General features: G+C 36.5%; 1 protein-coding gene across 1 annotated transcript; it reads left to right on the forward strand.

The window, feature by feature from the left end:
• The first annotated feature begins 1,376 nt into the window (after positions 1-1,376).
• LOC129253880 (formin-F-like) lies at positions 1,377-22,203 on the forward strand. The gene is made up of 12 exons (XM_054892312.2): positions 1,377-1,501; positions 2,379-2,484; positions 4,645-4,813; positions 7,784-7,961; positions 9,010-9,162; positions 13,354-13,483; positions 14,412-14,444; positions 15,318-15,418; positions 16,491-16,574; positions 17,361-17,482; positions 18,476-18,692; positions 19,307-22,203. Exons 1-12 carry the CDS (start codon positions 1,463-1,465, stop codon positions 19,703-19,705), a joined length of 1,731 nt encoding a protein of 576 aa, XP_054748287.1. The 5' UTR covers positions 1,377-1,462; the 3' UTR covers positions 19,706-22,203.
• Positions 22,204-22,453: the final 250 nt, after the last annotated feature.

Consider the following 22,453-nt stretch of genomic DNA (forward strand, 5'->3'; position numbering starts at 1 on the left):
GAAGCTTACATTAATTTTTATTAGATTTCATATTATCAAAAAAATATATTTCATTGGTTTTTCAGGACATATTAATGTTCATGTATCTAAATCTGGTCAAAGGAGCTAACAATTAACATATTATTGAAGTTAATAATCAGGGGTGGATCCAGAATTTTCCCAAGGGGGAGGCACATTTTCCCGAGGAAAAATTTGACATGCCAAAAAAAAAAAGGTTTTCAACCGAAAACTAACAACATTTCATCCACGAAAAATTTTCACTTTCCAAAGGGGGGGCACACTTCTGTTTTAACAGCATTTTTACAGTACAAATTTTAATTGTGCCTTTCCAAGGGGGGGGGGGATGGGCCGGCTGTCCCCCTTCCTGGATCCGTCAGTGCTAATAATGATATTTGTAGGATGCTTTATACGGGTGTTTTAAAGTGCAAAAGTTATTGGTAATACAAATTGCTTGCCTCTATGGTAATGATAAATATGACACAGTGCTTGAATGGAGTTTTCTTTAGCTCTTGACCAGGACCCCGCATGAAAGTAACTATTACAGTAACTTTGCTATCCAATGACTACCTTGGTAACAGTGCTCATCAGCCAATCAAAATCAAGGATTCCATGAAAGTTACCATTGGATGACGGAGTTACCATAATAGTAACCTTTATGCAGCAGAGCCCGGGTGGGAGTTTCATGAAGCTGTTTGTAATCAAACAAATTTAAGCATGATTGGAACTTGTTTTAGATGCTAACCTAGCTATATAGCAATATATCATTGGCACGTAAAATGGTCATCAGTCCTTGTGTAATGTCATTCATATTTTAAAAACAGCTTCATGAAACACCTGCCTGAGCCCTATAATAGTAGGCTAAGTGAATGATCGTAGGGCTGGGGGCCCGTCTTACAAAGACTTGCGATTGATCCGATCAATCGCAACTATTGAAAGCCAGCAAAGTCAACATATAAAATGCATGTTTGCTCAAATTTTTTCTAGATATGAATGTATATCCATATATTCATTGATTTATTGACAGTTCGGTGTGTTCTCCTTTGTTTACAAAGGACATATTGCACATTTCCTGTAGAAAAAATTATGACACTGATGGATTTCCATAGAGTTACGATTGATTGGATCTATCGTAACTCTTTGTGAGACGGGGCCGAGATTTTGTGATTGATTATAATGGATGTATTATAACATGCTGTTAGTCGTATTAATCAACATTAAAATAAATGGCAAAGCTTTGGGTCACATGGCCTTATCTATTTCTTTCTTTTTTTGTCGTTTCAAAAGATAGATCAATGTTTTCATTTTGATTATATACTATATGAATGTCAAATCTATGCTATTTCATTCTCTCCCATTTTTCATCCCCCTATCAGCTCCCAGTATACCAGCTCCACCCGCCCCTCCCCCACCCCCTGTAGCTCTTGTACCGATCAGAACATTCAAGGTCAAATCCAAGGTCAAGATGAGACCATTTCATTGGAATAAGATCAATAATATGATGGTAAGTAAAAGGGAACATCTAGTACCTTAGCATCAGCACAGAGGATTGTCTTTTGGTTTTTTTTTAGGGGGACAGCTATTGTTGTGCCCCCCCCCCAAAAAAAAAGACAATCCACTGCACTGATATTCAACAATGCATAGTAGTATATTGAATGTGTACTGACTTGTTTACTTTAATTAATCGTTATTTCAAAGCTGAATATAAAATAGAATAGAAAATGCAAACATCCAAATTAAGAAGGAAACAAAATGAGTATAAAATATAATATATAAGGAATTAAAATCATAATGCATAATCTAAGATGATTTAATATTCAACCAACATATTGCAAAATGCATGTGCTCTGACTGTGTGTGTTTGATCCACTTTTTAAAAATACTTTTATTACATTAATTACTTTACCTCCAATGATTTAATTTGAACTTTCTGCGCACTCCCCCCCCCCCCAAAAAAAAAAAAAGGAGGAATATTTATCATACATCAGTTTATATTATTTTTTATAAATATTTTGTATCACTCAATTGTTGGGGTTTTTTTTTTTTGGGGGGGTCAATATCTGTACTCTTCACACCCACACGCCCTCCCACATACACAGAAATGGAACAGAGATTGGAACCACATAAATTTTGATAAAAAACAAAAAAGAAAGATTTTTCACATGTCAGCCTTGTCTTGTTAAACCCCCCCATTCAATCGTGGAGAACACTCTTATTATGTTGTTCATCAGTCCACCATGACCATCTTAATCAATCATTAACACTGGCCAATTTAAAAGGATCCTCCCTTAGATAGACTTCACCCCCTGCCACCAGCAATCAAGTAAACCCTAACACCACTAGTGCTGATCTTGATTTACATGTATTTGTATTGTTTATAGGTAAGTGGTTCAATATGGAAGACTGCGAGGGATCTTACAGAGTTAATTGATACAGACGTCCTTGAAGATATGTATTCTGATAAAAAGAAAGAGACTACTGAACCAGGTATGGAACATTCTATAATTCATCATCCTGAAACTTGATCTTTTCAGCCCTTTCATTTTTGTCTCACCTGCATAGCAGAGTGAGACTATAGGCGCCGCTTTTCCGACGGCGGCGGCGGCGGCGTCAACACCAAATCTTAACCTGAGGTTAAGTTTTTGAAATGACAGCATAACTTAGAAAGTATATGGACCTAGTTCATGAAACTTGGCCATAAGGTTAATCAAGTATTACTGAACATCCTGCCTGAGTTTCATGTCACATGACCAAGGTCAAAGGTCATTTAGGGTCAATGAACTTAGACCATGTTGGGGGAATCAACATCAAAATCTTAACCTAAGGTTAAGTTTTTGAAATGTCATCATAACTTAGAAAATATATGGACCTAGTTCATGAAACTTATACATAAGGTTAATCAAGTATCACTGAACATCCTGCATGAGTTTCACATCACATGACCAAGGTCAAAGGTCATTTAGGGTCAATGAACTTTGGCCGAATTGGGGGTATCTGTTGAATTACCATCATAACTTTGAAAGTTTATGGATCTGATTCATGAAACTTGGACATAATAGTAATCAAGTATTACTAAACATCCTGTGCAAGTTTCAGGTCACATGATCAAGGTCAAAGGTCATTTAGGGTCAATGAACTTTGGCCAAATTGGGGTATTTGTTGAATTACAGCCATAAATTTGAAAGTGTGTTGGTCTAGTTCATAAAACTTGGACATAATAGTAATCAAGTATCACTGAACATCCTGTGCGAGTTTCAGGTCACATAATCAAGGTCAAAGGTCATGTAAGGTCAAAGAACTTTGGCCACGTTGGGGGTATTTGTTGAATTGCCATCATATCTCTATAAGTGTATTGGTCTAGTTCATAAAACGTGGAAATAAGAGTAACCAAGTGTCACTGAACATCTTGTGCGAGTTATAGTAGTTTTCAAAATCAGCACTGCTGCTATATTGAATCGCGTGATGCAGGTGAGACGGCCAGAGGCATTCCACTTGTTTTATTTATTTATTATTTTTTATTTTTCTATTTTTTCATTTGATAATAATAATAAATAGCATTTATGAGGCACTGATTATCTAGTTGCCTATTCAATGGCGCACTATGTATTACCCCGGCTTTAGCTCCAGCTGCTAAAGGCGCTTAGTGCATTTAAGGCATTAATTCTGCTGGGTACCCTTTCTCCTCACCTGGGTTGAGTGCAGCACAATGTGGATAAATTTCTTGCTGAAGGAAAAAACCACCATTCGGACATCCCTCTGATTGAAAGATGGGATACTTAACCACTTGGGGGGGTTGCATTTGCATTTTCCTCCAAACTAAGAGTTATTCAACCTCCGTGAGAAACCTCATAAAGAAGTGTATAAAGTTCTGGTTCATTTTTATTGTTTGATCCAATCTAATGCTTAGGAGTTCATTCAATTGTCTCCTCATTTTCCATCGTTGCCATTTTCTCCTCCTCTCTCATACTTTTTCAGTCTTGTATGTTTTTCATCATGTTGCTTATCTTGTTCTCATTCTTGTTCTTCCTTGTTTTCCTACATGTTTTTCTTATTCTTTTCTGTTGATTTATCAACTCCATTGTTATGACTCATTGCAGAGCCTGTGCTCTCTCTCTCTCTCTCTCTATCTTTATCTATCTCTATCCAGGGGCGGATCCAGCTTTTTATAAAGGGTGGGGTTGGGGTGGTATGCGAGGGAGCGTAGCGACCGAGTCCAAGCGAGCGGAGCGAGCGAGGGGGGAGGGTGTGGGAGGGGGGTGTCGCCCCTCCCACAGTAGGGAAAATTTTTGAAAATCTGTGTGTGAAAATGGCGTTTTCTAAAATTACAAGTTTAAAAAAAAAGATAAGATTTTAAAAAATGGTCCCCGGATTTTTTTTTTTGGGGGGGTTGCAACCCCCACTACCCCCCCCTCTAGATCCGCTTCTGCTATCTACCTATCTATCTCTATATTTATATTCCTCTTTGAGCCTCATCTACACTGTTCACTTTCCTTCATTTTCTGTCATTCTGTTCATTTCCTCTATTTTACTTATTCCCCAATATCTTGGTTATTTACCATCCACCGAAGCAAGATAAGTCTCTCCACATCATTTATTAATTATATTTCACCCATTCTCCTCTTCACATTGATGTTTCATTGTAAGCAGAAACGAGCAAGAGGAAACTGAAGAGCTTCTTGGATCCCAAAGTTGCTCAAAATCTGGGTATCTTCCTTGCTGGCTTCAAGATGGATGCAGAGGAGCTGAAATACAGATTGACCATCCTCAGTGAGCAAGATGGCGGCCTAGATCCCGAGCATATCAATGTCATCAGGAGGTAATGAATTTGTCGTATTCTATTGTCCACCTAATAGGATGTAAAATGGGAGTCCCCTATCAGACGAGCATTGCATGCATTATCTCATTCATTCTTTAATGAAATGTGCTGGAATGGTGGGGATACATGTAGGGATACAAATAATTTGTTACATAATTTACCAACTCTCACGTAAGTTTGCGAAGCCTGGCATACCATTGTTGATTCATTCTCAGATGCTTCCGATTTGTAGCAGTGTAGTGTAGGAATGGTGGTCTTTGTATTCAGTCCCTAATGTTGCCTTTAAGGGTGTATTTATATATCTTATGATGTGTTTATACTAATTTGAGGGTGAGTTCATACATCTTTTCTCTAATGAAAAACATGGTGTGTACACAGTGTGAGCACATAGTCACTAATGAGAATGCTCCAATTCAAAACAGTGACTATGTGAACACACTTTGACACACTCTGCTCTTCCCAGCATATGGTTGTCTATTTGATAATATTATCATGATAATCATTAGAGTGACATCTTGTCCACATCACAGCATGTTTAACCTCCAAGGATCCAGCCAATAAACGTTTTCAAACGGTTTCATTGTTTCTATCCGCTTCAGAAAGTACGAGAAAAAAATCATGTATTGAGTTCACTTTGTTGAATCGAGGTACATTTTTAGTGAGTTAGTTTTAAAAGTTGTTTAAATTTGTCTACTGTATCATTTTTTTTTAATTTAGACGGTTGTTCCATAAAACCAGGTGCAAATGAGCCAAAGAACATTCACCTTTTTTTTGTTGGCTTATTTATCTACCACCTGTCTTTTAGGACCACAATTTTGGTTTCCCTTAAATGCTTTCCCCATTGAAACATGTATTAAAAGAAATCGTCCATAAAGACCACCTGCCCATAAAGACTGCTTGTCTTGTTTCCCTTTGGTGGTCTTAATAGACAGGTGTGACAGAGTAGTGCAGTCTGTCCTTACACATAGCTTTCACCAGATGTGAGCCCATTGCAAGAGTGTGGCTTCTGTCTGATGACCATATCAATTACTGTTTGGTCATGTATGAAGCAGATCGAGGGAAAACAAGAAAGCAAATGCCACAATTCATTAACAGGTATTCACAAGGGGAGTGTCTCATGAAGTGATTTTGACAAAGATTTTCACTGGTAACTCTTACAAGCTACCGATTTGCTTAGATCTGATTGGCTAGCTGAGAGTGTCTTTGTCCATTTGAGGTCACTGACAAGACACTTGTGAAAAGCTCCCCTTGGTTTCTGTGGCTTGGCAAGGTGGCCGGATGTAAAGGATCAGACAGGTCATTAATTAGCTGTCGTTTTCATTCTTGCTTACTGTCTATAATTGATGGGGACAATCCCTATACGGGAGTGGGGATAAAATCAGGTACAATTTTCACACATGATAATCCCTTTTGCATTTCAATATGAACACTGTCCATATTGAAACCTGCTACCGGTAATTTCCATCAAGTTCATAGGCTTTGTATAGGGATCACCCACCCACCCTTGGTATCTCATAGTTTTGTTTTTGTGTGTGTGTATCATGGATCTTTGATGATGATGATGCACAGCATTTGTATAGCGCCATGTATCTGTCAAAGCCATTCAAAGGCGCATTTTTGAAGGAGCCAGCCAATCTGGGTCGCCTAGAAGGGCGTGCACACCGAACTGTGACCAGCAGGTCTCTCCTCCCTCCTCCCATCTTTGCAAGAAACTTTCGATCAATAGCAAGTCAATTTTTGGTCAAAGAAGTCAATCATAAGTCAATTAATTGAAATTTGCTCTCGACTTTGGTATTCTTCTTGCAACAAGCTGTAAAAATTAAATTGATGTAGTTACATCTGATATATCAATAGTTCAGTTGTATCATAAATTTGCAATTGATTGCAAATATTTTCTTGCAACACCCCCTATAGTGTCTTGTCATCTTATGTGTCTATACTTCTTAAATTCCCCTTCTTCTCTTTAAAATTTTAACTGATGCCTTCTGGATCTTGATATTCCTTATACAAAGATTTGCTGGGATCACAGACTTCAGCAGTCAATGGATTAATATGCCGTCCGGTCCTTTACTGCCAATCTGAGTTTCCTTTTCCTCCTTTCTCTGCTTTCCTCTCCCTTCTCGTGTAATTGTTACATCCACCAGTATCCCATTGTCTATCTTCCTACTCCTGTTTTAAATATCCGTTTGGATGGTGGATTATTTCTTTCGCGCCTGATGTTCCTTCAAAAATTTAGCTGGCATTTATGTGTATCATGATATTTTCTGAGACGAACTATTGTAAAACCTTACTCCTTGATTGTGAGTCCTATTTTAGCTTAATCATTAATTTTGCTAGACGGCGGATCATAATTTGTCATGCAATTTATTGAAATGCTAAACAAAATATCTTTCATGTAGCAGGTTTTTTACATAGGACTGTACAAAACTTTTTTGAAATATTTCCCAAATAGAATAAATTGAATAGCTGTTAATTCACTGGCATTCACTGCTATTTAGTTTTTCAAGAATACCTTGACAAATTTCTACTCTCAGTCAACCAAATGATGGTTCGTGAGTAGGAGTTTATATTTTGGCATCTCAATAAGTTTCATGATTTAGATTTAGAAGGCACCCATTAAAGTTTAAAAGAGAGGAAAGGGAATTCTAGAAGTATTAGATAAACAAGATAATGAGAATATCCATAACAAATAGATTTTTTGGGTATGTATACCACACAAAAATGAAGATAGAAAAACAAAAATATGATAGGCCAAGTGTTGGTAGATGGTCCCTATATGCAAAGCCTATGAACTTTATAAAAATACAGAATTCTGCACGCATCATGTTTTAATATGGACAATTTTCACACTGACAAGGAAATAGATTCCCAATAATTTCTTCTCATTTATATGGAAGCTTAATCAACCAAGCAAATAAGTTATTCATCAACTCATTTTCCCATTCCTATATCTGTTCATCCTGCATCCAGGTATCACCCTACAGCGGAGGACGTGGAGACATACAGCCAGTACCGGGAGAAATCTCAAGAGTTGGAACCAACGGACCAGTTCATGTTACAACTCTGTGAGATACCACATCTCAAGACAAGGCTAGATATCCTTCTCATTGTCAACGAGTTCCCCGTCCAATACGAACACCTTGCACCCGTAAGTCTTTCTTTAAAATTAGATATTCTCCTCATCGTCGAAAAGTTCCCCGTCCAATGCGAACACCTTGCACCCATTAGTATATTCTGCACTTCATGCCCCTTATTTACAAATAAATTGTTTTCAAACGTTCTATGAGGGAGTGTTACAGAAAATATGCAATCATCAATTGCAAACTGTTTGTTGCAATTTTACAATTGATATATCAATTTTAGATGTAGAAAATCAGTTTACACTCTTTGTCACAAGAGTCAAATCAGCATTCAAGTGCAGGTTTGCAATTGATTTCCTAAAACAAGTTTCTTACAATGCCTCCTTGGTTGAACTATGCTTTAATCAATGATCGTGCTGTGTGAATTAATGGTTAATTAAGACAAATAAAATAGATGTCCCCCTCATTGTCAAAGAGTTCCCTGTCTAAATGTGAACACCTTGCACCCACTGCACACCTCACGACTGGTTCACGATCCGATTTTTGAACAAATCGCAATTTGCTCATTTTCTGAAAATGTCAATGAAAAGTATATGTTTAATTGAGGTTCATATTAACTGAAAGAATCCTAATATAAAAATTTTCGAATATTGCTAGCCTTTATTTTGAAGCAAAGGTCAAATTAGTTTCAAATCGTAGCCAATTGTACAATTGCTATGATGTCACTTTGACTAAATATCAAATTCGAGATTTAAACGTAAGTAATCGTACAATGATTTAAAACATTACACAACAAGATGTTTCTTGTGTTAATACTACTACGTTTTATTCAAAAATTTGGTCGCAGACCAATTGTAAGGTGTACGGTGGCATTTTTTTAAATCCCTTTTTTTCATCAAATCAATTCAGAGTAGTTTCAAATTTCACTTACTATTTTCTACTTTCAGTTTCAACCTTGTTCCTTTACTATATCATATTACAAATTTATCATTTTATGATTTCTCCATATTTTAAGAATAGATATTTACTTATATCCCATTTATACAGATTATGATGATGGATAGAATTTCATTCTGAATATTGTGCCTATGTAATATTCATGTTTTTTCTTCACAGACAATTGAGCATGTCCTGGACAGTCTAGATGTGTTATGTCACAGCATTAGGTTTGTTTCAGTACTGGAATATGTTCTTGCTGTTGGTAACTTCATCAACAGTGGCTGCAGCAAAGGAATCGCTATGGGTTTCAAATTGGCAACACTCCCAAAGGTAAGATTGAACATTGACTTAATCTCATTTACAACCACAATGCTATTGTTACCCATCAAGCTTTAGTTTATTCAGCAAGTCCATTAGTCCAGAAATCACTTTGAGATACAGTGTGTCCCAGAAAAAAAAATAAGCGAGAATTATCAATGATTTATCATAACTTTCTCACAAATATGATAATGCAAAATAATATGATAATGAAAATATGCAATATAATAAATTAAAAAATAAGATTGATTATCTAGGGAAAAAAACGCAAATGCTTGAAAAAAAATGGAATACATCTTTGAATTGTAAAATAGTCATTGACCCTCTCCCCATTCCTGCATATGTCATTTTACATGAAATAGTTAGTCATGATTTTTTTTAACATACTGGAAAAGCTAGAGCATGTTCCTTTTTAGCAAGCCCTAATCTCATTTGAGGCCACTTCCATGACCGTTGTAGAGTGAGCGGAAGCCAGAGGAAGCGCTGATATACAGAACATGACCCAGGAGAGTAGAGAATCTGCTACTTCTGACAGCCAGTAGGACTTAAAGCTATCAGTTAACATTTTAGATCAAAGACAAATTTACTTCTTCATCAAAACAGTGATATTATTCATGGAATTTATTCCCCTATGTTATACCTGTTATTTTACATATTTTTCATCATTCTTGAAGTATACACTAGTTCAAATGGAATATAATTTGAATCACAGCTTTTTATTATAGACTCTGCATCTACTTTAATTCAAGACAAGTACTAGCCTCCTTCTGCCTCTTGTTATACAGACTAGATGTTCTTTTATGAATCATTAAAACATCACTTTTTTTTTTATAGCAAACCATATTTGTCATATGTCTAGCCTGTCAGAGGGATCCTGATGTTCGATAATCTGGAAGCTTATTTTAAGACTCGTTTATGTCTTTCTTTCCTTCATTCTTCTTCTTAGTATCTGAACACAAAGGGGCAGACTTTTAAATTGTATTTAAGTGTTATAAACTTATTGACTTAATGAATGATATGAATGTGGATAATGGCTTTGTACAATGGCTTGGCAATGTCATTAGTGATCACGGAATATACCAACAGCATTTGGATATTAAATTTTTTTGTATTTATGTCTTTTATTTTCCTTGTGTCTATTTTCATTACCCAACAGCATTGGATATTAATTTTTTTTGTATATTTCTTTTATTTTCCTTTTGTCTATTTTTCATTACAAAACTTTATATATTATGAGATATTTGAAATGAGTGCAAACATACCAATGTTTCATTGTGAGACAATTGTGCCAGCCATGCTAGTCCACTCTCTTATAATATCATTGATAAAACCATTTTGCACCTCTAATTTCATCCCTTAAAAATATCAAAAAAGCACATATATATATATATATACACTACTCAAAAAAAGTTAAGGACCACTTTTTAAAACGTACATAAAGATTTTATACAAGGTGTTTTATTTCTGGAAATACCTCAGTACAACTGTCCTAAATGTCCTTAAACACGCTGTAATCAATTTCACGCATGGGTGGTTTCAGTTGTTGCACAATGTCTCTCGCATCACTGCACATCCTGAAAAGTGGGCCCCGAGGGGTATCAGCTACCGACATGAAGTGGTAAAAACGAATGTCTGAGTGTCTTTCAGGCAGTTCAGTAACGAGTGTGACCACCTCCTGCAGCAATAACGGCTTCACAGCGCTGTCTCATGGAGCTGATGAGGCGATTGATGTCTCTGACGTCCAGTGCATCCCATGCAGCCTCCAGAGCCACACCCAGCTGCTGCAGTCCAAGTGGATGGGCTTCGAGCTGCTCGAGACTCCTCCCCATCATGTCCCAGACGTGCTCTATCGGGTTTAAGTCCGGGGACCTCGCTGGCCACTCCATACGCTCAATCCCCTGGCCCTCAAGGAACTCGGTCACCACCCTAGCTCGGTGGGCACGGGCATTGTCATCCATGAAAATGATGTTTTGTCCCACATTTTCTGCAAATGGCACCACTATAGGTTCAAGGACCTCATCCCTGTACCTCACTCCTGTCATTGCTCCCCCTGGGACCACGTAGAGACGAGTACGGTTGGCGTAGGTGATGCCTCCCCACACCATGACGCTGCCTCCCCCATAACGGTCATGTTCTGCAATACAGGGGTCTGCAAATCTCTCTCCTGGTCGCCTCCAGACTCTCGAACGTCCATCATTGTGGTCAAGGGAAAATCTGCTCTCATCTGTGAACAGAACTCTACGCCATTGCTGTCTGGTCCATCTGACATGCTCCCGGGCCCAGTTGAGACGAATTCTTCTGTGAGCAGGGGTGAGTGGGACACACTGAGCTGGCCGTCTGGCATGCATATTGGCTCTGTGAAGTCGGTTACGGATTGTTTGAGTGGAAACAATCACTCCAGTTGCTGCAGCGAAGTCATTGTTGAGGCGGCGTGCACTGTGAAAGCGGTTTCGGAGGCTGAGATTCGTCAAGTAGCGATCATCTCTAGGGGTTGTCGAAACTGGTCGGCCACTGCGGGGTCTCTCGGAGTATAGCCCTGTCTCTCGGTGTCTTTGATTTGCTCTGCTAATGACACTGTGTGACACGCCCATCATTCTGGCTACTCTTCGCTGACTGAGGCCAGCTTCCAGCATCCCTAGGGCTCTGGCTACATCTGTTTCACTTAGGTGGTGTCTTGGCATTGCTGTTGTAGGCAAGTTGTTGATTGTACAGACTAAAGACGGAAAATGCTTTGGAAGACACTTGTCTTATGGCCCACTGCAATGATGCCAGAGACATCATGAAAGAACTGCATGTGTGAAATTGATGTCATTGTGTTTGATGGCATTCTGGACAGCTGTATCTTGGCATTGCTATTGTCAGCAAGTTGTTGATTGTAGAGACTAAAGACAGAAAATGCTTTGGAAGCCACTTTTGTACGGGCACATTGCAATCCGTAACCGACTTCACAGAGCCAATATGCATGCCAGACGGCCAGCTCAGTGTGTCCCACTCACCCCTGCTCACAGAAGAATTCGTCTCAACTGGGCCCGGGAGCATGTCAGATGGACCAGACAGCAATGGCGTAGAGTTCTGTTCACAGATGAGAGCAGATTTTCCCTTGACCACAATGATGGACGTTCGAGAGTCTGGAGGCGACCAGGAGAGAGATTTGCAGACCCCTGTATTGCAGAACATGACCGTTATGGGGGAGGCAGCGTCATGGTGTGGGGAGGCATCACCTACGCCAACCGTACTCGTCTCTACGTGGTCCCAGGGGGAGCAATGACAGGAGTGAGGTACAGGGATGAGGTCCTTGAACCTATAGTGGTGCCATTTGCAGAAAATGTGGGACAAAACATCATTTTCATGGATGACAATGCCCGTGCCCACCGAGCTAGGGTGGTGACCGAGTTCCTTGAGGGCCAGGGGATTGAGCGTATGGAGTGGCCAGCGAGGTCCCCGGACTTAAACCCGATAGAGCACGTCTGGGACATGATGGGGAGGAGTCTCGAGCAGCTCGAAGCCCATCCACTTGGACTGCAGCAGCTGGGTGTGGCTCTGGAGGCTGCATGGGATGCACTGGACGTCAGAGACATCAATCGCCTCATCAGCTCCATGAGACAGCGCTGTGAAGCCGTTATTGCTGCAGGAGGTGGTCACACTCGTTACTGAACTGCCTGAAAGACACTCAGACATTCGTTTTTACCACTTCATGTCGGTAGCTGATACCCCTCGGGGCCCACTTTTCAGGATGTGCAGTGATGCGAGAGACATTGTGCAACAACTGAAACCACCCATGCGTGAAATTGATTACAGCGTGTTTAAGGACATTTAGGACAGTTGTACTGAGGTATTTCCAGAAATAAAACACCTTGTATAAAATCTTTATGTACGTTTTAAAAAGTGGTCCTTAACTTTTTTTGAGTAGTGTATATATCACAACATCAATTTGAACCCCTGAATGACATCACTACAGAAGAAATAGTATGAATTATCAATGCCTTAATTTTATATTTGTTGTTAGTATTATATTGAAGTATGTTAAATCACTATTGCTGTTATACATCATACTTGCTGATACAGCTGATCCCCTCACCTTCATAACACAGAAAACAAACAGTTTCTGACGACAATGTGTTCAGTGACCATCTGAGCGAATATGAATTTCTGAATTCATATGTGAAATGACACGTTGACATTGCTTTCTTTTATGTTTTACAGCTAGCGGAATGCAGGGCGAGAGATAAGAACTTCACCCTCCTGAAGTACCTGGTGCAACAGATCCACAAGCATGAACCAGACTTACTTGGTTTCATCGAAGAGCTCCAACCTATCATGCATGCAAATGATGGTAAGATATGAGACCAGGCGGGTGTTTCATAAAAATGTTTGTACGTTTAGAATGATTTTACTCGTGACTTGTAATACACGATATATCCCGACTTAGCTGACCCAAGAAAATGTAACCATTGTGTGTAATAATAATGATAATTGTTTTGATGATGATGATGATGTTGATGATGATGATCATGATGAGGACGTTTGTTTTAACAGAAATATGGTGCAATGAATATGCTGTGGATCATTATGGTTATGTTATTAACAGTGTTGCCACCCGTTCAGTTTTTAACCGAATTGTCAAAAAAAAAATTGAAGTTTATATTTCCCTAAAAAACTGAAAGTTCAGATTTGGAGATTTGGGACATTTGGCTATCCATACGTGTAAAGTGTGTCAATTATTATTATTGTTATTTTTTAAATATATATTCTTTTCTGCATTTGGGTTGAGCAAATCATAACACACCCAGATACAGGAATTCTTGAGGCTGGATTTTTTTCTCAAGGTATGCACCAGATTGCACAATCCAAAACCAAAAGCTCCCTACTGTGGGAGGGGGGACACCCCTTTCCCACACCGAACTTGCCCATGGTCGCCCAGCTCCGTTGCAATAATTGGTTTTTGCATTTCAAATGTTGGCAAATCTGTATTAACAATACTAATCTAAACAATGATTAGAAAACATATTGCTACTATATAAATATATTTTACTGTGGTGTAATGTTGTGGAGCTTCAAAACTAACTAAGATCTTCTTTCTTTTTTTAAAGAACCTAATTAAAACCTTTTGAAAAGTCTAAGTCAATCAAAGAGCTCCAAAACTTAATAAGATCTTTTTTTAACCCAATTAAAACCTTTTGAAAAGAAAAGTCTAAACCAATCAAAGAAATAATCTGAAGCAATGGTCATAGATCCCCCAATTCTTTCTTTTCTTATTACAGCATCAATAAAAGCACTGCAAGCCGAGGTTGAAGGTGAGTTGTAATTATTATTTTACCCCTGAAAAAAAGTTCCCTCAGTCTATATAGTTAATGATGAGTTTGCTTTCACATGCCTATTAATTCTTTTAGAAAAGAGAAATTTAAGATAAGAAGTGATAGGGTTAGTTTTAATAAAGAATAAAGGTTGCATTATATTTTTAGACTTTCATTGTCCCATGCATTTATGATGGAGACAATATAATCAATTTTATTAGTCTTTATTGTTTGATGCTATGTACTTACATATGTTATGTCGTAGAAGCTTGTTATTGTGTTAGTTATTAGTGTATTTTTATTATACAGAACAAATAAAAAAGATTAATTCTTTGCTAATGTGATTGATTGTCCAACTTATAATGTTGTCTTATTTATGGTGGCAGCGGTGGGATGTAAATTGAATGTAGCAATATTTAGATTTATTAGTTATACATTTCCTGTATTTTAAAGAATGAAAATAAATCTTAAGACATGAATATATAATTTAAGGGACTGAAAAACTGGCATTTTGAAAGAATATGAGCTGTGGAGGCCTACATGATGTCATAAGATGCCATGTTTTAAGAGGAAACTCTGAAAGTTGTGCTTCATAAGCATCATTACGTAATTTGTGAGAAGTAAACAAAAAGTGATTAATTTTCTTTCATAGTACTCTCTAACCTATCAATCTTATTTTAATTTCTTTCAGTGATGAAGAAGGATCTATGTAAACTAAAGAAAAGTGATTAATTTCCTTTCATAGTACTCTCTAACCTATCAATCTTATTTTCATTTCTTTCAGTGATGAAGAAGGATCTATGTAAACTAAAGAAAAGTGATTAATTTCCTTTCATAGTACTCTTTAACATATCAATCTTTATTTTCTTTCAGTGATGAAGAAGGATCTATGTAAACTAAAGAAGAATGCATCTGTTTTGATGAAGGTTGAAAATCCACCAGAGAGGGATATTGCATTCTGTGATGATATAGAGGTCAGTCAAAATATGAATTTATTCATATACACAGTCATACATTTTACTCTGCCTTGTAATAAGTTATATATATCTCATTGGCTTGATCTTCACTATGATGACAAATATTGAATGGAACTTATTTAACATTCCTTAAAGGAGAATGAAACTCTTGTAGCAAGTTAGCTTTTGTGAAAGCAGAAAAATCAAAGAATAAGATCAACAAAAGTTTGAGTAAAATAGGACTAGCAATAGAAGAGTTATGAGCATTTGAATGTCGAGATCACTAATGCTATGGAGATCCTCCCATTGGCAATGCGACCAAGATCTATGATGTCACAGATGAACAACTCTCCCCTTTTGGACACTGAAAATATACCCCAAAACATCTCTTTTTGCTCATTCTAATCATATGACCAACGATTCATCAAAGATATAATGTTGTGAAACCTCTGTACTTGTCCTCTCATAAAGAGAACACCTCACCTTGTGATAGACTCTATAAAAGTGAGAATATAAGTGAAATAAGTACTAAAGTAATGAGGGAGTTGTACGTGTGTGACATCACAGATCTTGGTTGCATTGCCAAATGGGAGGATCTACATGGCATTAGTGATCTCAATATTCAAATGCTCATAACTTTCTTATTATTCATTCAATCTTCCTCAAACTTTCAACAATATGTTTCTTTGATTTTTCTCTTTGATATGGATTCAGCTGGTTTCAAGGGTTTCATTTTCCTTTAAATCTCCTCACTAGGGATTTTTTCATCTCATAAAAAAATGTATTAAAGACTTTACACAAGCAGCCTTTTTATACAAGTTCTGCAGGACATAATTGTTATAGGGAGACAAATAGGGACACAATTTGACTTCCACCAGAATAAGATTTGATTACATATAGATATAGCATCCATTTTAAAATTGTTATCCATACAAGTCAACATCAGGTGACTTATGCAATGATTGAATAATATATATTCTCCTAAATTTGGAATAGAGCTTTGTCTTTACTTAATTGTCAGTGATGCATGTATATTGAATGTTAATGTTGTATGATCATGCTGTTTACTGAATATATATCACTTGTGCAGATGTTTGTGGAATCTTATGAGGGCAAGCTAAATGATCTTCAGGATAAGTCAGATGATATGAAAACTCTCTTTGAACAAATGCTGGTAAGTTCTTATTTTATATTGTGTTTTTCATATAATCACCTACATAGTAATGGGAGCAGAAGTGTTAATGTACTTTATTTGAATAAAGTTACACTGTATATACAATGCTTGCTGAATGCTCAACAATATTTTCTTAAAGGGAAAGTTCACCCTGTTTATACATTGATTTTTATAAAAAGCAGAGAAATTAGAGAAAACTATTGGTGAAAGTTTGCTGAAAATCCCATCAAAGGATAAGAGAGTTATGAATTATTAGTTTTTAATTTGTGAAATCATATGCGAGTAGCTCCCTATATATATCCTGAAATATAAGTTCCATGAATTCAATTTTTAACGAAACATGATTAATAATTTTTTTTTCTTTTTGGAAGGATCAATCAGTCTGATGATTATATCCACCCCACGTATAAAAGTAAATTTCGATATTTTAGAAAATTGCATTTTTAAAATGTATATGACACTATATATGGAGGGGCTGCTCATCTGTGACGTCACAAAATCAAAAGTTCATTCATAACTCTTCTTAGACAGATTTTCATCGAGTTCCACCAATGTCAATCACTAATTTTTCTGCTTTTGTTAAGACCAACTTATCTTCAGGGTGAATTCCCCCTTAAAATAAGTGGTGTCGAAATCAAATATATTCCATAAATGAGTGCAAAATAAAGTAAGGAAAGATCCTTGGTAAAAGATACATGTACATTATACAATCACTAAAGGAACTGTACTATTTTTTTCTCTTTCTTTTTTCTCTATTTCTCTTTCTCTATCTATCTCTCTCTGTAGATGCGGTTTGGTGAGAATGTTAATGTGGAATCCCAGGAAATCTTTGCATCTATTGCTGAGTTTGTGAAAGCTTTCAAAAGAGAAGTGGATCTTATCATGGTGACTGCCGGTAAACACAACAGGTATAGCAATTGATCATTACCAAACCTTTTCACCCCTGTAGGGCACACAGGAGTAATTCAGACTCCCATTCACTCACATACAGCTCATCAAAAATCATTAAAATCAATCCTTTTCTAGATTTGGTTTTAATTCACTAAGAGGAATCACAATATACATTTAAACAAAATTAGGTACATCAATCTGGCAGTTAATTGTCCAACTCAACAAAAAATTCAGACTTGAAATAAGACTAACCATAATTTCAATAAGTCTGGCGCAAATATTATCTGCTGAATGATACACGCCATATAAGCTAAACCAATAACAACAACAAGTTCATAGCAAGAAAAATTGGAAAGCATTGCAGCCAACAACAATTCAAATAAAATAGTCCAGCTTTTCCAAAGGCCCAATTATGAAAGAGTATGAACATTAAACTAATTTGATCATTTATATTTTAATATTCAACCATTTTGTCTAATGTTGATAAATTATTTTAATTGATAAAGTGATGTGATCTTTCCTTATGCCTGTCCGAGGTGGATTGCTTTCAGAAATATTACTCTATTGTAAGCTTCATGTGGAATCTTGATATACTTCACTAGCGCCCCCATCTGTCAAGTTCCTGGCAGCATTTTCATCTTGCAAGTTGACATTTTTAATAGAAGAATGAAATGAATGGTAGGAGGATATTGCACAGGAAGCTATATTGGAGATAATTGAATCTAAAAGGAAAGAATCACATTGCATTGGGAGATCAAAAGCAAAACAAAAAAGAGAAACAGAAAAAAAATTGTTTGGCTGGAGGCTATTTTTTTATTTGTTGAGATTCATTTATTTCATATGTATTATTTGTAGGGGGGGTCTCTTGCAACTTATCAATGTATATCAATATTCTGGGAAAAGATCATCATTTGCTCTTTGATTATTTTTGCTAGACATTGTAAGTATTATTTTATTGTTAGCACATAACCGTAGCATATGTCACATTTGATTTCTATTCCTACTCATAGGAGAAAATCAAAGAAGTATTCTGGAAATCCTCGAAAGAGCATGCCACGTGACTCGGCCATTGACAGCGTAACCAGTTTGGAGAGGAGCGACTCGGCTGAAAGCTGTCCTGACCAGTATGATGCAGATGGCATTGCGGGTGTTGCCAATTTGCGTAAAGCATTCAGTGCTGATTGTCGGTCTGCAGCAGGCCAGAACAAACGTCAGGGATTTATTCAGGTAAATTTTTTTACAAACCACTGATTCTTTGCTTGAAGGCTTTTTTATACCCCTGCCTCCAAAACCCATTTGCATGGGCAAAATCACAATTTATATAACGTATGAACAGATTTTGGATATATGCATTGGGGATGGAATTTAAATCTGTTGAGAAATTGATTTTCAGGTCTTGTGTTGCATTGTGTATTTCATGGGTTTCCCTTTAAGAGAATTATAGTCTGTTTTTTTACAATTTCTTTTTCATTTTTGGAAAAATCACTCCCAATTCAAAAGTATCTTTTTAATAATATCATCTACGTAATTCTTTAATAACGTCATGTTTTTTACTCAGTCAAAAAGATGTGAAATGATGATGATGGTGGTGATTGTGATGATGATGATGATGTTGATGATGATGATGATGATGATGATGATGATGATGATGATGATGATGATGATGATGATGATGATGGTGATGATGATGATGACAATATTTTTCACTTCATAATGTTATTGACTTTTGATAGTTTCAGTCTTAGTTTATGAATTTGTATAGACTTGTTTTTTGCAGAAAAATAGGTAATCCTCAGTGACCTAAAACAAATTTCTGCCATGCTATCTCATTGAACTTACAGGATAAGACAAAAGCTGTGTCAAGTCCCAGAACACGCAAACCACTACCAAAGAACCCTACTAAGGAGGGATACATGGAGAAACTAAGCACTGCCAAATCACCCCTATCATCACAATGGAACAGGCGATATTTTGAGCTCACAACACAGGGTCACCTCTACTACTCCAAGAGGAAAAACGAAAAGAACGTTGAATCCATCTACCTTCGTGGGTGCCCTGTTGCGCTGGAGGACGATCGGACAATCGTCATCCAGACCGATGAACGTTGCTACAAGCTGAAAGCAGCATCGCACGAGGAGGCACAGGAATGGCTCGAATGCCTGCTCGTTTATACTCTCAAGCAAGCCAACGTTCCACGCAGAGCCCACTCGCAGTTTCCAACCGGCGAATTTGGACTGTAACGTCACGATTTGTACATATTTTCCAGAGATTTTATATATATATGATGAATATTTTGAAGATATGAATTTATATAATATATAGATGTGTCTATCAAATATAAGTATGCTTACATGTGCTGTTTTGTGTATGTTATATAAATGGGGCTGATGTAATAGTAGACAATTATGGGTAACATGTACGATATAAAAGGTGCAATGATACATTGTTATAGAAGTTTCCTTTACTTTACCTTTTGGTACATTTATTGATTTAAATGACATTAATTTTTACAGTATTCATTTTCATTGTAGTAAAGGCCAATCGTTACAGCCTTTCATGTCCTATTTGTGTCACAATCATGATGAATCCATGAATGCGATGTTTAAGATTCATTTTGATGAAGAATTTGCTATTGAATGAATTCATTTTTTTAAAATCTGGTTCTATTTGTTAACAAAGGTTTTTGCCAAAATAAAACAAATGAATAAAAATCTCAGGAAATGCTCAAATAAAAGACCCTTTTCCTAATTCCCAATTCAAGTTATGTTTATAAAAATAAATCATTTAAATTTGTGTTCATCACTTGTATCATGGAATTTTCAAACCTATCATAAAGTTTTTATCTCTTTTGCACAAAGGATACCCAACACCAAAAGGATGGATTCACAGCTTGAATCTAATATTGTGTTTATTTAAAACACTATGGCCCGTATTCTAATAGCAGGTTTTACTTAAACTCAGGTTTAAAGTTGTGGTTTAAGTATGGAAAGCCAAAAGTATCAAAATTTTTATTAAGTTGTATGTTTCTTATGTTTACTGTGCTCTTTCCTGATTCATCGATGGTGAAGACAATCATCTATTTATACTTCCTAGACAATTATGAATGATTTGAGAGCCAAATGAGCTGAAGTATGATATCTCTACTGTTAGTGATTTATGTAACAATTGGCTATCCATACTTAAACCACAACTTTAAACCTGAGTTTAAGTTAAACCTGCTATCAGAATACGGGCCTATTTCCCTATTCTAAACTTAATTTGTAATCTACCTTAACCCTAAAAGGACTGGGCTATTTTGAGATGTATTGAGGACTGGGGGGAGGCATCATGGACCCCCCTTCTGGTCTCGGCCGCCGTTCACGCGATCGCGCCGAAATTGGCACGCTCATTCTTTACCACATAAACTACAAGCTAGTATAAAACAAATTCTGAAAATAATAATTTTTTATCTATTATGAATGAAATATGCAAATTTATTCATGAAAAACATTATTTGCATATTTAACACCCAATTTCACTTCAAATTTTCTTCTTTTTCTGCAGATGTCATCTTTGTATAATCTAATTTAAAGGTTTCCACACAAAAAATTGCAAAAGCTAATTTTTTCCATATGTATTTCTTTGTTTTTAGAATTTCTTATGTATTTCTTTGTTTTTTCATCTTTTGTTTTCATTGTTTTTTCAATGGAAATTATTACAGACCATTTAACAACTAAATTAAGCCCTAAATTAATTAAGCAGACCATTTAGAACGAAAAATAATCACCCTTTTATGAATTTCATCTCCCATAGACTTTATACACAAAGTATAAAAGTGAGTCATTTTCGTAAAAATTCATTTGACGTCGCGATGCTATACCCTAATGTCGTGACTTTGGTCTCAAAAGTTGTGCGAGACTTCAAAGAAAAAATTTATTAAATTTTGCGGCGCTATCTTCTTGCGTTTGGAAATATTGCGCGAAGCGTCGAGGGGGGACATCATGGCCCCCCCAGTCCTTTTAGGGTTAAGAGGGGGTCTTTTACCGAATGAATTTGAAATTGTTTATCATATCTATTTGACTTGATGATTGCTGCAAAAATTATCAACAAAATGTCATCAAATCTCAGTCCTTAATTTATTCTACAATCTACACTGGTCAATAGTAGAAAAGTTTGTCTCTCAGAAAATAAATATGGATAAAAATTTATGAAATTAGTTTTCTTATTATTGCTATATTACACAGTCTGACCCCTCTTAGCAGCCAACTGTTAATAGAAAAAGCATGTTTAGTGGCCACCAAAATTATCTCCCATTTGATAGGAATATGTGTAATAAAACTTGTTACTAAAAACCACATGTCTCCATGCAGTTTAGTGGCCACTTTTCTGTTTCCCATTGATGACCAGAATAAACCAGTTTGACTTTATACTAATGAGATTCAATTTTATTCCATATTACAAACAATCCGTCCCTATGTTTCCTTTCCGTATTCAAATGAACATCTCATGAAGCAGGAAAATTATGGCATTCACAAAGGAAACTTTGACTTTGTTCCTTTTATCGCTGAAGAGGTTCGTCTGGTGTGTAGACATAAAAAAATGTATTCTCATTGTTCTTTGTACTTTACATACTGTTGACCACTTTATTATAGAAAATACAAATGCCTCAATCATGTCGACAAATAGATATGGTGTTAGGTTCTTTAAAGATATTTGTAAAATATTTTTTAATAAACTTTTCCCCTCCTGTTACAATGTTTTTCTCTTGTAATGAATGAAGGTTAACTTCTCTTTTCTGTGTCTCATTCCTTAGAAGAATAATGAATTAAAGTATCTCCATTCCAAAAGATTGAAATCTGTATAAGACAGCGATATATTTTAGGTAACACTTTAAACTAGGACCATGGGGGGGGGGCGGGAGCAAGATAAAGTTAAAGTTCATAACTTTTTTTATTGATCGTCCAATATTGTGAAAACTTTCATTAGATTCTCTGTTGCTTTATTTTTTT

This window comes from Lytechinus pictus, chromosome 2, assembly GCF_037042905.1.
Source record: "Lytechinus pictus isolate F3 Inbred chromosome 2, Lp3.0, whole genome shotgun sequence".
In the NCBI taxonomy this organism is placed as follows: domain Eukaryota; kingdom Metazoa; phylum Echinodermata; class Echinoidea; order Temnopleuroida; family Toxopneustidae; genus Lytechinus; species Lytechinus pictus.